This window comes from Parasteatoda tepidariorum, chromosome 5 (assembly GCF_043381705.1).
Source record: "Parasteatoda tepidariorum isolate YZ-2023 chromosome 5, CAS_Ptep_4.0, whole genome shotgun sequence".
Lineage (NCBI taxonomy): Eukaryota > Metazoa > Arthropoda > Arachnida > Araneae > Theridiidae > Parasteatoda > Parasteatoda tepidariorum.
Genome location: NC_092208.1, coordinates 30,505,791 through 30,523,488, shown reverse-complemented (window position 1 = coordinate 30,523,488; position 17,698 = coordinate 30,505,791). Strand labels below are relative to the sequence as shown.

The 17,698-nt window shown below is 28.4% G+C and overlaps 1 protein-coding gene across 1 annotated transcript in view; it reads right to left on the bottom strand.

Moving 5' to 3' along the window:
* The window catches only part of LOC107449338 (retinal degeneration A), an 86,615-nt gene that overhangs the window by 42,018 nt on the left and 26,899 nt on the right, over window positions 1-17,698 (bottom strand). The window contains exons 6-12 of the mRNA XM_071181234.1: window positions 16,325-16,381; window positions 14,585-14,653; window positions 10,969-11,001; window positions 9,736-9,891; window positions 6,263-6,447; window positions 3,740-3,914; window positions 1,314-1,384 (exon numbers count right to left, since the gene is read on the bottom strand). Coding sequence (XP_071037335.1) covers window positions 1,314-1,384; window positions 3,740-3,914; window positions 6,263-6,447; window positions 9,736-9,891; window positions 10,969-11,001; window positions 14,585-14,653; window positions 16,325-16,381 — 746 coding nt within the window. The remainder of the gene's footprint in view (window positions 1-1,313; window positions 1,385-3,739; window positions 3,915-6,262; window positions 6,448-9,735; window positions 9,892-10,968; window positions 11,002-14,584; window positions 14,654-16,324; window positions 16,382-17,698) is intronic.

The following is a 17,698-nucleotide window of genomic DNA, read 5'->3' as shown; positions in this document are numbered from 1 at the left end:
CTTTTAGCAATTCAAGTTTTGTAATCATATTGTTAAAACATTGTTTTAAGTAAAATAAAATCATTTCAAAAATATCTTCAAAAGGTTTATTTGAGTTTTGAAGATAGATATTTAAAACTGAAGAGAAAATTTGTTTGATTACCTTTTGTGTTCTTTGTGCACTTTCTAGTTACTATAGTTATATTTCCATGGAGATTATATTTTTAAATTACTGTAACTAGGTTTTATATATATATATATATATTGTATATTGAACTATTTATATAACTTTTTGTAACCGAATACTGTCATAATACTAAAGAGTTTTTTAGAAATATTGGTTTGAAGTCAACATGACGTTGCCCTTGCTCCACTGGATGTTACATTTTGAATATCATTCATTTTGACTTCTTGTCTTTAGTATGTGTTAGTGCTGATATTGAATATTTACTAAATAAAAACTGTTTTAATGAAGTCAAATAGCCCAACTTATGCCAAAGGAAGGAATCATATTCGTAAGAACAAATAATAGATTACTGAAATATTTAAAAATTAATAAATTTACTAAAAACATAAAATCTTTGTTTTCTGTTAGTCCTCTAGGAAATATATGTGCACTTATTGAAGATCAGATTCAATTTATATAAATATTTTGGTGCAATATTTACACTGGTCCAGCATACAAAAAACGTACACTTATTTAATGTTATTAGGCATAACAAAAGGAAGACATTTTTTTAAAAAGATGGAATTTCATCATATATGAAATCGAATTTTGATACTTAGCTGCTTTTTTTTTTAAAAGGAAAATATATATTTGTGCTTTGTTTTCGCATAATATTCATTGAACTTTCGGGAAAAATTCATTTATTTTGCTTCCAAAACAGTTTAAAAATGCATTTTATAAAGTTTTAAAAGGTACAGAAAATATTCGAAAATTAACTACCCCTTCTTTTATCAATTATTTTAATATTAACGACAGTATTCGCATACTTTTAAAATATCTCATAAACATTAAAATATTTTGGACCCACAACTACTTCGATGCTAAAAACCAGCATTATATTCTCTGTAAACAGGCATTCACACAGAACCTTAATGGAAGACCAAAAGAGTATTATATAACATTCGTTGACTAGGCACAATTGATGAAAAAATTTGATTTTAACTATGAAATAGATGTATGAATTTAACTATTTAATCTGCACTTAAAATTTTACTTCTGGTTACGTTTGACTAATCATTGTAATTATTGATAATAATTTATATATTATTGGAGTTTATCTAATTGACAATTACTAACAAAAATATTTTGTAACAGATAATGTAAATACCTGTCTAGTTTTACGATTTCTCCATCTTCAATGTTTGAAAGAATCTTGGTCAGAGGTTCATCAGTATAGCCCTTAGGAAGGAAAAACAAATTCACCAATTTGAAACAAGAACTTGTTTTAATTTTGAAAAAAATATTTAGCCTTTTGCGTATGACTGGTACAATAAGTGTACCAGAATGGCTTCATTGTTCTAAGTACTTAAACAAAAAGTTTTTATTTTATTTATTTCCAATGGCAGATTATAGACTGTAACAGCATACATAAACTCTAAAAATAAGAACAGAAACAAAAGATGCTCTTATTTTTAGAGCTTATGTATGCTGTTACTGTCTATAATCTGCCATTGGAAATAAAATAAAAAAATTTTAAAAAAACTTTTTGTTTAAATGTTTAGAACAATGAAGCCATTCTGGTTAAACAAAAAGTTAAATTAACCCTTTGCTTGCGATGTTCCATATTGTACCATCACATGTGGTCCACATGTTGTACCAGCCGTAAATAAAAGGTAAATACATATTAATAGATAAAGTACTTCAAAGTTTTTCTCTCATTCCATGTTGCTTCAAGGGTTTTGATTCACTTTGATCAAAATAAAACTTCATTTCCCAAACGAAATTGAAACGCTTGAGTAATAAAAAATCGTATATTTAAAATAAGATCTCTCAGGAATTATTCGACCTATTTCGCACGTATTTTGTAATTTTCCATGCAAAATTATGTTCTGTAAAGTTCTCTAAAATTATGTTCCTTAAAATTGCGCAAATTATGTTCTTTAAAATTACGCAAAAAATTTTATACCCGATTATTAAATGTTTTATACTTTCATTACATTAAATTCGATACATAATTATTAAAAATTACTTCTTACATGGATATATCTTTGGATAAGCGAATTTTATAAGAGTGTGCAATTTTTTTTAATTGGTCAGAAAATTCTAGAAACATGATGAAATAAGCAAAAAGTAAAGTTAACATTAAGAGGTTCAAACTTTAAACCGCTCCTTTGACCAAACTGTTGGAACCATATTTCTCAGATTGCGACTATCCCACATATTAATGATTTCATAAATCTAAATACGTCTTAAAAAAGGCCTGCTTATTCAGAGAAAGCATGCTTTTGTGTCTAATTACGTAACTTTAAGCATCATCTGTACTAATTAATAAGTATACTTGAAGTTACCCCTACGAACCATTTACATTAAGTTCTAGAACCTGAAGATCTGATCATGAAATCAAAGATCATTAAGAGTTGACCATTTCTTTACTTTGTGCACTACATCTAGTGAATTTTCAAAGAGCATTTTTTAGTTGTTGCTTTAGGAATTTAAAATTATTTAAAATAAACAGACAGTAACACATTTAATTTTAAACTAACTAAAACATATGCAAACTGTTAATGAAGTTCTTCAGAAACGCAAATGAAGGTTTTAATAGCAATCATTGTTATTCAAACATTTTCAGTTTTCATAAACGTTTCTCAAGCCTTCCTGAAGCATTTTTGTACACAACAAATGCTACAAAGTCAATATAACTTTGTTAATTGTCTGAGATTACTTGCAATACGTTGGAGAAGGTACCAAGTGAATATTTTTGTTCATTGAATTTAATCAGTCATATAACTATCAAAAAGAAACTTATACGGACCTACAGACTATTCTGCGTTTTAATTTTCTATGTTGCAATATTTGTTGGTAACGTCTAGAAACAAGGTACCTAACCTAAATATTTTTGTTCTATTACATCCATACATGAATATAATAAAAAAAATTTATGTATTATAAAACGTTTGAAACATTTAAACTACTCTAAAATCGCGTCTATGACTTGAAAAAGTGCAAAAGGATGTTCTTAGAAAGTTCTTGCTTTGTATGAAAGTACCTTTTTTTAGCGAAATAATATGCAATGCCTATAACTGCTGTGATTTGCATCAGCTCTACAAGATTGTTAGGTTGTGGTTTGTTCGTCAAGAAATGGAATATATACTTAATATGAAAAAACTCCGCAGTTTTGGAAAAATGGTAAGCGCTTGTGAACTAATATTTTTAAAAAAAACTAAACTCAGCTACACTACAGCCCATGGAGGACCAAGGCTTAATGTGCCCATCTCAGTTTTCTTGGCAGATGTTCCGATTGGGTAGTCAATCAAGCACGGAACCTCCTAGTGTTCAGTACCCAGGAAAGCTTGCATGACTATGATGCACGCTTGGTACAATTTTTTCAATTATTTAAGACATTTGTTTGGCTTTAAGTAAAGATAACTCTTTTCACCGAGATACTTCAAAATCAAAACTTTGCTACAGATTAGCATTTTTATGCTGCATCTTTTTTTATTTTTCTTCTCAAAAGCACTTCAAAGAACATCCATAATTTAAAAACTCAGGGCACAACTTTCATAATACGAAGAAAGTCATTGTACAAGTTCATACCCCACCCCAGCCAAGAGATCTTGCCAAATCATTCCCAGTTCCTAAAGGCAGCACGGCTATTGGTGGTGACGTGGTAACCTTCAGATCATCTAAGACAGAAAGTATCCAACCAACTGTTCCATCTCCTCCACAAGCCAAGATTCTAAGATTTGGAACACGTTTATACAGATCCAATCTGAAAAATTGAATTAAAAATTAATAAACATTTTAACAGTGAATGTTTAAGCCATTCATTTATGAGGATTCCACAAGAGTGGCAACTGAATCAGAAAGCAAGGGTGTCGTTCTCACCCAAGAATGCAAGACAATAGCAAAACAACTGCACCAAACAGTTCTTTACAGTTCCATAACAGTTTCGTTAAGACAGCATTGTCCCAATGTAGTCTTGCAGTACCAACGTAGCCCAATTCGATAATACTATTAATTTAATGACTTGAAATTGAGGCTAAGCATTATTTTAGTTGTTAAAAAATATAATTGCCTAAAAAATTTGAATTTTTAGAAACATGACCTATGATGATTTTGAATGTCTTTAAAAGCAAAAACAATATTATTGATATTTGAAACAGGAAATTCAATTATTGCTTACGTTAAAAAATATTTTCGGTAACTAAAACTAATAGTGTTAATTATATCAAACAGATAAAGCTTTAATATTTTTTTTTCTTTTCAACTGCTTGGGTAGAATAAAAATGTAATATAATGCTAAACTTTAATTTTTCTCAATAGTCTTTAAAACAAACTTTTAAATCGTTAAAAAAAAGTTATTTATTTCAAATACTTACTTAAGTTTAATTTTTCCTTTGAAGGGGTGTAAAATATTGATATTTTATGTTTTTCGGCATAATAACTCTCTTAAAATATTTGAAAAACAAAAATATGAACCAAAAAGAAAGTTTAAGGAAAAAAGTAATAAAGTATCATCCTTCGTTATAAGTTTTAGCTGTTGCTAAGGAAACCGTGTGAAATATGTTCTCTTTTACAGATACGTTTAATGGCAATCAATCTATCATTAAAATTGTGTCACATTTGCTACACCACCGTTCATCTATATTTCACGCAAACTATGTCGAAGAAATTAAAGTTGAATTTATTTTCTATGCATGTATGTACATTAATCATGAATTTTAATTCTATTTATCATTAATCCTTAATGCCTAAATAACTTTTTGGGTACGTTCTAAAATGAGTTGGCAAAATAATATTAAAATCCTGTCTGAAAGCCTCCTATTTTATAGAAAAAGCTGTACTACTCGAAAAATTTAAGGAAAAAATGCAAAACTGTTTTTCCAATGCATTTATAGATTTACATGCACTGTAAAAAATATTTTACAATCCATGCATCTGATTTCATTTATAATCATTACTATTCTTGTACTTAAATGTAGATACAATCTAAGTAAATTCTGGTTCTCTGTATCATTAATTAATACATTTTCAATAAATGCTTGTAAATGTCTCAAAATCAATAAACAATTAAATAAAAAAAATCCTGTCTGAAATTTTTTTGTTTCACAAATAAAGATAAACAATTGATGAATTTTATGATTTTATTACTGATTTCATTGATTATATAAAATCAATTGCTAACTATTCATCTCCTTTTCCTAGCTTACTTGAAACAATTTTGCAAAAATATGTTTAAAAAAACACATAAATTACGTAAAGCTTATAAAATGAGTAACATATTTCAAAAGTAAGTAAAATTTTATAAAAAAAAATATTTAAAACAACATGGAACATTTAAAATAGAAAATAGTTTTTTTAGAATTATTTTTCAGTTTATTGCCGTAATTACCCGCCGAATTAGTCACATTTGGTGTAAGAATTACACTGAGAAAATTCCAGGATCAAATAACGATAGCACTCAGTGTTACGTCAAGCTCTCAGGTATCATAATTTTGACCTAGCTGCACTTGTATGTCATTTTGATTTATGTTGCTAAGTTGAATTTCAAAAAATTCTATGGCTGGCAACAGCATTTTTATTTTTTAAGTTGTTTATTTTTATTTCTTTTATAATTCCTTTTTTTTAGCGAAATGCTTTTTTAACCTAACAAAATTCTTTGCCGACTGTTCTCTCTATATATGAAGAAAATAAAGTAAATATTTAAGTGTTGTGAAAAGAATCTTATTTAGTTGTACAAAGTACTTCACTCAGGGTGCCAGTACATTATACTGGAGCAAGATACGGAACAAAACATACCGTAATTTTTACAGTAATAAATAGAGTAAAATCACTGAATCCCTCCAATTAAATAAGTATTACTGTAAAGATTACGGTATATTTCTTGGTGGAAATAATTTTACGGATAATAAACTTAAAATAGTACCGGTACTTTATACAGTTATTTGATCAAGAATTTTTTACAGTGTATAAGAAAAAAATAGGACAATCAAAAGCCAACTATTCCGCTTTCCAATAGCGTAAGTGCGAATAACAGAAAACACAAAGCCTAATTTAAACAAAAATAGAGTTATAAAAAATCTACAACGATTCCAAGAAAAGGTTTAAAATTCTCACCCCATTCCTGGACCACCTTCTGTCAAATCGAATACTTGTCGAGGATTCAGAAGCCACTGAAATGTTCGAAGAAGTTTTGAGCCTTGATTACCTCCACTTTTAGGATTGATAAAAACAAGTAGAGGTTTAGATGTGGATGATGGTATGGGTTTGATGGCAAATACGTGCTTCGAATTTTCTGTTTCCTGCAAAGATGAATTAATTAAAAAAACAAAAAAACAATTGGGCTCTTACAACTCGAGAAGAATACGATCACGGATACACAGACGCGTGATTTATGACCTCAGCGCCAACTGATCTCTTATAAACATGATGGTATGCTAAAATCGAGCTAAGTTTCTCAACATACGTTTGAATGTTAGCTAATGTGAAGTTAATTCAATACAATACCGCATCGATTATTGAATTGGTAAACATATAATTCCTTCTTCATCTATGAATTTTACTTAAGTTAAATTTATTATTAACTGTAACCGTAATATATTTTTATTGTGAAAAAATATAGAATGTGTCACTTAAGAGAACTGATACTTGACGGACTTGGCCTACTCCAAACAGAATAGAAAGAACAGTTGCTAATTTCAACAAATGCCACATTCCCACAACCAATCAGGATCAAGATATCACTATATCACTTGCAGGTATTCCATTGTGGCAGTCAACTGTTACTACGGAATATTTTTGATCTTTCATTTCTAATTATTTTTAAATTTTATTCATGATTGAGATTAAAAAAAATAACAAACTTGAAGGATCTCTTTTTTATTATGCTCAAACGCTGATAAATGTATAGCTAATTTAATGCAAAAGGCCAGTTGCTGTTTTGATCCTTTAACATCGCATAGGTGATAGAATTCTTGAAGAAAAAAACAGCTTCGCGTCTTGTCATAGCGTGACGAGGTATTTGGATTCCCAGCCAAAATTCCTCGAGTTGATGTCCATGAAAATTGAAGTGTAATCACTTCATGGAAAAAAAGCCTAATTTACAAAAAAATAAAATAAAAATGAAAAATAATCTAAATCCATATTTGAAATTTTTTCTGCGTTATTCGAAATTAAAAGTAATTATAAGAATGTATTATAATTGGTAAAAACAAGGCGAAATTAAGGTGAAAAATTTATTATTCCCAACAAAATATTCTTTAATTTTCTTAAATGCAAAGAATGTTTAAATTTGAATAATTTTATTCCTCATTATTTAATTCTTAATTATTAAATTTGTCTGAAAATCATATTTTATTTTTTATAACAGATTTAGTATGAGTAAAACATTAATTTTAGTGTCTTTAGCCTGTCGATTGAAGGCCCTTTTTTGATTGAATGCTCGAAAGCGTTAAATGTTTTTTCCCACCTGAAAAGACATAAAAATATTTCTACCGAATTTCAGGAAAATAAGGCAAACTATTTTAAATTTATAAATTTTGAATAATTTGTTTTATTTTGTGCTTGCGTAAGAAAAAATAACGATTGATTAATGTTACAAAAGGAACATTTGAATAAAGCTCCAGATTTTCGATAAAGGTTTAGATCAACATCCAGCTAGATCAAAATCTGTCTCTGTTAAAGGAATAATGTAGTCGACTCTGAAAAATGCTTCTATTAGTTAAATGCATTACTCTTAGGAGATTCACTATTTTTCGTAACAGGACGTAATAGGACGCGTAATTTAGAACACATTTTCTTCTGCAAAATTTTAGTCCCATAATTATTTTTCTCTTTGCTTTTTAACTCACTGCTTTTTCTCCAATTAGGTTATGTGGTGCTTCTAGCCCGCAAACATATTAAGTTCCAGAAAACCTTAGAGACTTAGACTCAAAAGTTGTCTCAAGTGCAGATGCACCCACTCAACCAATTCTGCTTTCCTAGGTTTGTAATCCGTTTCAAGTACCCGGGCAACTTGAACAATCTACAGGAGCTATGCAAATTAGTTTAAATATTTAAGGAACAACGATCTCGCGTTTCTCCTTTACACAAATATCACTTCTTTTCTACTCATCTAGAAACGTTTACGTTATGCTTAAGCTTAACTCAGTTACTTAAATACCAGCTATGCATGTTTGGATTATTTAATGCTTTTAGGTATATGTAATTTACTCATTGTAATTAACTTTCTTGAGTCCTCATGATTTTCAGAAGTATAATCGCATTATTGCCCAGTTTCATACAGGCATCATAGAGAAATTTAGATGTCTCAAATGAAGCCTATAACTATATTTTACAAGCTAAGTAGCTTCATAAGGTATTCAATAAATATTTTTTTCTAAAATTACGCAGTTAAAAATGTCTTTTTACTCAATGTTTTTTAGATTTATTTCTTTTCCTCGATTCACGAATTACTGGAATGTAACAAAATGCATATAACGTTAAAGTAAGTATTTATTTGAAATTTTTCAACTTAGTATGGCTATTACTACCTAGTATGGCTAACTACCTGGCTATTACAAAATCGCATCTTCACTCTTCAAGATGTAGGGTGAGGTTCGATTCTACGTTGCAATGGATGGATGTTTTTAGGTGCATAAAGCATCCATGCATATGGGTGAAGATGGAAATAGGGACCGGACGTCTCTTGCTAAAGTCTGGGACCTTTGGTTGATATTAATGGTAAGCTCAAGCAGTAAGCTCAAAACTGACGTTTATCGCCCTAATTTGGATAAAAGTCTTTTTCGTTCGTTGTGGTAGTTTCAGCCCTATCTCCTTCAAGAATGGTAACCCCATCTGCGATTTACATCATGAGTTTGTTTATTTTATACTGGGTTGAAACTAATAAACTGTTTTATCCGGTGCCCAGGCCTGAAGCTCATAGAGACTCTATGGGGCAATTTGCATCGTTAAATTAAAAATTGCAACAAACGTCTAACTGTGTGAACTTACATGTCTCTCCAAGATGGCTAATCAAAAATACCTCTAACTATCATATAATGAATTGTGAAAAGCATTAGGTTGATGTTTTAATTGTCTCTTGTGTCCCTTGACTTGTTGACAAGCTAGTTTGCATTAATAATGTGTAAAATTACAGAATTAGTCACTTCGAAAACTTATAAAATTTTAATAATTATGTGTTGAGTAATGCTAATCAGCGGATTTTTTTAAATCCAAGTTTAAAGAGAAATTAAATGATTGATACAGATTTAAGTTGCGTACAATTTTGCATGAAGCATATCCAATTTAAATAACTGATAGTGGATCTATTTTCCAGGTAGATTTAAGTTGAAAATCGTACCTGAAATCCTTTTTCCACTTGAAGAACAAGGTCTATTATTTATAGGTCAAGATCTATTAGGTAGATCTTCCTAATTGAAATGGCTTTGTATCGTTAAAGCTAAAATATATAGCCGTAAATTTATAGTTGCAGTTCAACTTTGCTAATAAATTATATTAATTAAAAATAAAACCTCGTGTTAATTTTAAAAAAATCTTGGCTTATATTTTTTTCTACTAATTAGGAATATAATACAATAGGATGGACTTACTTTCTCTGGTAACTTTACAATCCACGTTGGGGGAACAATTAAGTTGGCATGATCTCCTAAATTGCAGTTTTCACTACTCATTTTCTTCATGTTAAAACATGATTCTTTATTGTGGCAAACTTCCTTGCACCATGAGCAACTCATTGCCACGGTTTCCTATAAATACAGGTGAATTTGATTGATGGTTTAAAAGGGTGCATTTAGGAAATGTCAAAAAATTTATATGGGAAGAGAATATTTTTTAATCCTCTTGCTTCACAAAAAATCCAATTAAATCTGTAATTTTTTTGAGAAAAATAATAATTTTATAATGTATCTAAAAAAACATCATTGACTCAGAGAAAGTATGAAAATTCGGAATCATCTTGGGCCTAAATTTTTTTTTAAATAATCTTGACTGAGAAAAAATATCCAGGACTTATTCGAAACATTGTATTTATAGTTGGTGCAATAGATTTTTTAACAATTTGAACTTTACTACAAGCACTGACACACAAATGACTTAGAAAAAAGGTAGCAAACTTGAAGCATAGAGCTCAAAAACACCTGTACAGAAACACAGCATATTTTTCTAAATCAACTTGTCAAGATATTTGCTACATGTCCCATTGGTTACATGTTAAAAAGATAACTACAACTTATTAAAGTTTCACTCGTAAATAAAGAGAGCATATATTAATGACAATCTTATAAAAAACGCTGGAGGAAATGAAAAAACAAATTTTTCCCCAAAAATTGAATGAGGCATTTAAGTTGTTATAATTTTAAAAACTTTAGCAAAAAGAGTTATTGTTGTTTCTATTGCCACTTTCCAATGATAGTAAGTCTTATTGAGAAACCAAGCGAATTTAAGGCAGAGGGTGCGTTTCATTTTTTTTTCAGTGGTGTCAGATAGCCAATAACCTTGTAGCTTATGTTAATATACTATATATCTATGTATATATGCAGATTATGTTAATATACTATATACTACATATGTTATATACTATATATGTTAATATGTTATATAATTTATATCTAGGTCTTGTGTTGTAGACTACAATAAAGTCCATTTAACTACTTAACTATTATTTAACTCTTAATTTATGTATAAAAAAAGACACACAAAAGGCAATAGAAAGCGCGTCATCTTATCAATCATACAAATCATAATTATTTCATAAAAATATTAAACATAATTTAAATGCTTATCATTCAAATTGAATTTAAATAATTTAATGTTGGATTACTTACATTAAGCAGGCTGCAAACTTTTCCTCCAAATGTCTGAAATAGTCACAATCAAACAATGAATTTTTAATAATTGTGAAATGAAGATCAAGTGTAAAATTAAGATCAATGAACAGAAATTTTAGTTTTATAAATTGTTAATTTTTTATTCTTAATAGCAACATTAAAAGAGTTTTAAAAAATTCGCTTATGTAAAACTTGCAATTTATTGTATTGTTTATTTTACTTTTTTAAATTTTTCTGCTGTACAAAATATGTTTTAGTTTTATAAGCATTTCAATTTGATAGCAACTTATTTTTAAATTCGCATTAATTAATAGCACAGTTTCATTTCATTACAAAATTATCTACAAAACAATCTCAATTAATAAAAGAAATGATTATCTTTTTTATATATTAATATTTAGTCACCAGTTATTTTACTGTTGTGGTACTACATCATTTTTTACTAATTATGACTCAATGTTGTTTTTCTATTCATCTGATTTCGATGCATTACATATTAAACCATCATAAATGTACTCTAATAACATATTAGGATATTTACTTTAATCAATAGTCTCCATAGTCACCAGTTATTTTACTTTTAGTGGTATACCACATAATTTTTTACTAATTATGACTCAATGTTTTTTTAATTCATCTGATTTCGATGCATTATATATTAAACAATCATAAAAATACTACCTAATAACATATTAGAATATTTACTTTATTCACCAGTCACCATTTAGTCACCAGTTAGTTTACTGTTGTGGTATTGCATCATTTTTTACTAATTATGACTCAATGTTTTCTTTCTATTCACCTGATTTCGATGCATTACAAATTAAACCATCATAAATATACTACCTAATAACATATAAGAATATTTAATTTATTCACCAGTCACCATAGTCAAAATTTAGTCACCAGATAGTTCACTGTTGAGATACTGCATAATTTTTTACTAATTATGACTCAATTTTTTTTCCTATTCATCTGATTTCGATGCATTATATCCTAAACCGTTTTAAATATATTACCTAATAACATAGTAGGATATCTAATTTTTTTTCCCTAATTACGGCATTTTACTACATCTGTTCATCTGCATCAACTTAGTTTGATAAACTAAGTGTTTTGCAAAATTAAAGAAAAAGTAAGACAAGATTTATGCTTAAAATATGCATAGTATTTACTATTTAAATGCTGTATATTCTTATACTTGTTAGATAGCAAAGGTAAAATAAATTGGCAAATGCTTAGAAAAACATTTTGGTAATAATTAGCTTTAAAAGTGGCCTCACATAATGGTTAACAATATTTAATAGGAATAGAAATTAAAAATAGCTAAGTAACTAAATTAAATCTGAAGAGAAAATTTTATTTCACCTCTTACAAAGTTTGTCATAATTTATAAAAATGATCCTGAAAAATACAATGAACTGGATTCTCTCTTTATAAGGAATAAATGAATAATAATGAATTAAAAAAACAGCTATTAGTTAAACGCGGAAAAAAATTTTATGCATGAAAATTTATAAATATATTTAACTTACCATGATCAAATTTATAAAAGTAAAAAATATATCCACTAGTATGATTGAAGATTGCTTTACCCGGTGAAGTGAAACCCTTTTATGTCTCTTAAAAACATCCCAACTGTATTTTCATTCGCTTTGATTACAGTCAACGTTCGTGATCAGAAATAAAAAAAGAAAAGTTATATCCTCTTACCGTTACTATGCAACCAGTCAACAGAGGAAAAGAACTTTTTACGAACAACCAGTTAAAAAAAATGTCAATAACTCTACACAAATGTTTGTACAAGATTCTTTGGATTTAGTTCTTGTTACACTTAGTATAAAGTAGATTTTCTTCTCATAAATTATAACAAAGTTTAATTTATACAATGTGAACTTGTATAGAAGTTTCCAGAAAAAATTAAATTTGGGAGAAAGGGTACAGATAGAGTAAGTATCACGCAATAAAGTTTCCCTCTATTTGGAACGTGTTCTAAAAGTTTTAGGTACTTATATTATTTTTTTTTAATTTTCTTTTTCCTAAATAATAAAACAACGCTCAAACCTATGCAGCCTCAAAGCTTCTTTTATGTTGTTTAAAAACATTTTTATGCCTTTAAAACGTAACTCCTGTATTAACGTTTTGTTAATAATTTTGCCGAATCTTCTTTGAAAAAAATCGATATTGTTTAAAATATAAATGTAGAATTATGATAGTGAAATATTCATTCATTATTCAGAACGAAATTTGATTGATTGATTGATTCATTCATTCATTATTCAAAGCAAAATTAATTATTCATTCATTCATTCGAAATAAAATTTAATTGACTGATTGATTGATTCATTCATTCATTATTCAAAACGAAACTGATTATATAGTGCTAAGCTCCTTTTATGTTGTTGAAAAACATTTTTACACCTTTAAAGTATGACTCATGTATTAAAGTTTTGTTAATAATTTTGCCGAATCTTTGAAAAAAATCGACATTGTTTAAAACATAAAGGAAGAATTATGATAGAGAAATATTCATTCATTATTGAAAACAAAATTTGATTCATTCATTATTCAAAACAAAATTGATTATTCATTCATTCATTATTCAAAGCAAAATTGATTATTCATTCATTCGCAATGAAATTTTATTTACTTATTTATTTATTCATTCATTATTCAAAACGAAACTGATTATCTAGTGCTAAGCTCCTTTTATGTTGTTGAAAAACATTTTTATGCCTTTAAAACGTAACTCATGTATTAACGTTTTGTTATTAATTTTGCCGAATTTCTCTTAAAAAAATCGATATTGTTAAAACATAAAAGAAGAATTATGATATTGAAATATTCATTCATTAATCAAAACGAAATTTGATTTAGATGTTTTTAGATAACTTTTGGACTTTGCTTATTTTTTAATTTCAATTTCTAATCATTATTTCAGTGTCTAATAAATATATAGTGTTATAAGATTTATCCTCCAGATAATTAGAAACGTTTTTGCAATGTTTCTGCATCACAGCAGAAATAAAAATCAACGCTTCACTTCATTTAATTGATGTTAACGTTTTTTGAGATTCAGGGAGGAAACAAAAATGTTACTGCCGTAATATATAAAAACTGCTGTTTAACGTATAGACATACAATGAATTTAGAAAAAAATTTAAACCTTACATATTTATTACCTTTCTGAAATCATTTTTGCTATGGTAAAGCTAGAGTTTATCATCTGTATCCGAATAATAGCGTTATTTATACGTTAACAAAACTATAACAAAACGTTGCTGCTATGGCAAAACATGTTTACTGGGATAAGAAGATATTTTTTTAAACTCAGTACTTAAGATTAGTCTATATTTAAAAGTGTTATAGTCAATGCTAATGTTGATTAATAAAGACACTTACTTTTAAAAACTCGACAGTTATAATAAATACCGATAAATAAAATAAATGAAGGTAATTAAACATTTAGTTATTTCAGAAAATTTGTTATAGTTTTTAAATTAATGACTATACTACTGCCTACCTAAATACGAGTTCTAAATTGACCTATGCAAACTAATCAGTTAATAATTACATTCGTTGTTACAAATAAATTGTATGCATCTTTACTTACTTTAGAGCATGTTCTACATCGACCTTTAAGAGTTCGTCTGGCAATCCAATGATGATTAATAGCTGTATTCTAAAGGAATATTACTTATTATCATTTAAGAAAATACAAGAGTATTAAGCATATAATACTATTTTACAATTTATTTTCTTAAATTATTTTTAAAGAAACGCATAATTGATTAGTCTAAAGAGTCTACCGAGAAGGAATAGTTCAAATAAAACCAATCCATTTTGCAAGTTATATTATTTATTGCTGAAAAAGTAATTATTAAGTTATTTATTACATATTTATCTATTAATATTCAAAATAATGTTAACTACGGAAGATTTATTAATCTTACTGGTACTTACAAGTTTATTTGAAAGCACGTGATTTCAAAGAGTGTAAGACATTATCTTGCAGGCAAAATATCGCATTAAAAATATTGTTTATACAAAACATCGAGTGTACAAAATATCATCTACAGGAGCCGTGGTGGCTCAGGGGATAGAGAGTTACTCTTAGTATAAAATAGATTTTCTCATAAATTATGATTTCTCATGCTATCATAAGATAACCCAGATTCAAATCCCAGAGATGGCTGGTTGATACGAATTTTGCACATGGTTCGCACCGACCGCAGCGCTGACCTAAAATATCCTCAGTAGTACACGGATCATGGGTTAAAGTCCCCTTGCCATCAGACTGACCGTGAAAGGTTTTCGTGGTATGTTTTCTTCTCAACATAATGCAAACGTGGGTTAATTTCATAAAAAATTATTTTTAAAATTTATATTAAAAATTAGTGGGTTAATTCCATTTCTCCCAAAACTTGATACATGAGTTTTCTTGTCTTCTTGGTTGAATATAAAATTACAAGGCTACGAGTCGTAAGCTCAGAATTGTATATAGACCAGTCTTAAAATAAAATATTATCTACGTTATTTCCAATAATATTTCACCTGAGATTGCCGTTATCCAATTTTTTGTAAGTACACAGTTTAAAATGTTCTCTAATATTTTAATATAAATAACTGATAATTACTTTAATATAATCAATTAAATTTGATAAATGTTAAATTACTTGATTATGAGTTAATTTACTTATAATAATTATATAAATTTTAAATGCTTTGATTTTATTAAATTAACATTAATAAACAATTACTCGAAGCATATTAGTTAATCATATGTAAACTTTAGTAGATAACGAATAACAATTGGTGTGAAAATTAATATTTCCCACATTAAAAGTATTCAAAAATTCATTCAAAATGTAGTAACGTTTAAAATTCTTTTACGTTTAAAGGGTGAGTGTGTTCATTATAGCATTTTTATTTTTTCATTGATTCATTGATTCGTTGGTTCGTGATTCATCGTTCGTTCGTTGATTCATTGATTCGTGCAATATTTTGCATTATCATTTTAAGTACTTATTTTGTGAGCAGCCACGAGATTATCTTGGCTATATTATGTCTTCGCGATAATTTTGTCCCCAAATAGATCTCAAAGCACTCAAAGTAAAGCAAGTGTCTACACCGGCAGGTTATTCATTTAAATGACAGATTACTTTTTGCTGAAGGCGGCTATTTGCAAGTGTAAAACATGAACATCTTTATTTATTCTTTCTTTTGTTGCTAGAACGATGTAAAATAAGCGGTGCTAAAAGAAAATGAGTTCAACAAATCTACTTTTGTTTGGCTTTATGTACTTGTTTGTCTGACATTGTAAAACTGTAAAAAAAAGTCAAATAAAGCTTACGTCACGGTAAGAGCCGATTTCAACATCTTGGAAAGTTGAACGGCAGCAAACTTTGATCTGAAATTTAAAAAAATGAACCACATTTATATAAATTGTTTTAAATAATATTGTGCAAAGATCTATTAAAAAATTTTAGTAATTCAACATTGTTAAATTTATTTCTTTTTTTTTTAATATATATATTATTAAATATTTAATGCCCTAAATTTTTTAATGCAAATGGGGGAGATTACGCACAACGGAATAGGAAATGAATAGGTACAATATGTTCGCAACGATCGTAGCTGTTTGTACAATAGCAGTATTACAGACTGTACATGACTGATCAAGCTGATTGTTATAATACACTGCAAAAAAATCAGATCAAATGGGAACGAATTACGGTAAAAAATACTTTAAAACGTTAAAGTTTTAGCGGAAAATGTTACATAACAAAAAATCTCATAGCTCGTGGTACAGTATTACCGTAAAATCACAGTCTAATTAAATTAATATTAAAGTAAAAATTACGGTATGGTATTTTATGATGAAAATGAATTTTACGGTAAAACTGATTTTATGGATGATGCACCTAAATTGTTAGTACTTAATACTGGAGTTTTTTACTGTAAAGCGTCAACGATAAAACATAGCTATCTTGTTTTGTTTCACTTATCCAAAGTCTGAATTTTAATTGCTCTTCCTTTTAATTTTTTATACACTGCCAGAAGCTTAAAATATTTTAAAACTAAGCGATTTCTTATAGGCTACGGACCTTGAGTGAGACACCACTGATTTGTTTTAGCTGTGGTCATGTTTAAATAAAAGTCCACGCTATCTGTCTGATCTAAATGGAAGATAATACTTAGCAGTAAAGCAGCATTGTTTCTATGTTAGGAAAAATGGGTGTATTGTTCCTCTGCTCTTAATAATATGGTCAATTACGTGGTTCGTTTATATGATTTATAAATTCTTATAACAGTTGCAAATATTTAATTCATATCCATGAGTTTAGCTTGGGAACATTTCCTTTTAAGCATAGTAAGTATTGCCGAATACTTACTAGTATAACAACAGAATATAAAACATACGGAAATGACTACAGATTATATAAATATACAAAGCCTTCCGATTGCATAGTTAAACAGAAAAACCTGTAGAATACAGAGGCATACGGATAAACCTATTGATTGCATAGACACTCTATAACAAAAAAATCGACGCACCAAGAAGCAATCATCCCATTGCTTTGAAATTTCGTATGCATGAATGTTTTGAACAGATCAGGCTGGAATGATGCCGACTGGGGACGTATAGTCCTTAGCGACGAATCCCGCTTCCAACTGTGTCCTGACGATCATCGAAGACGTGTTTGGAGACGCACAGGGCAGAGGG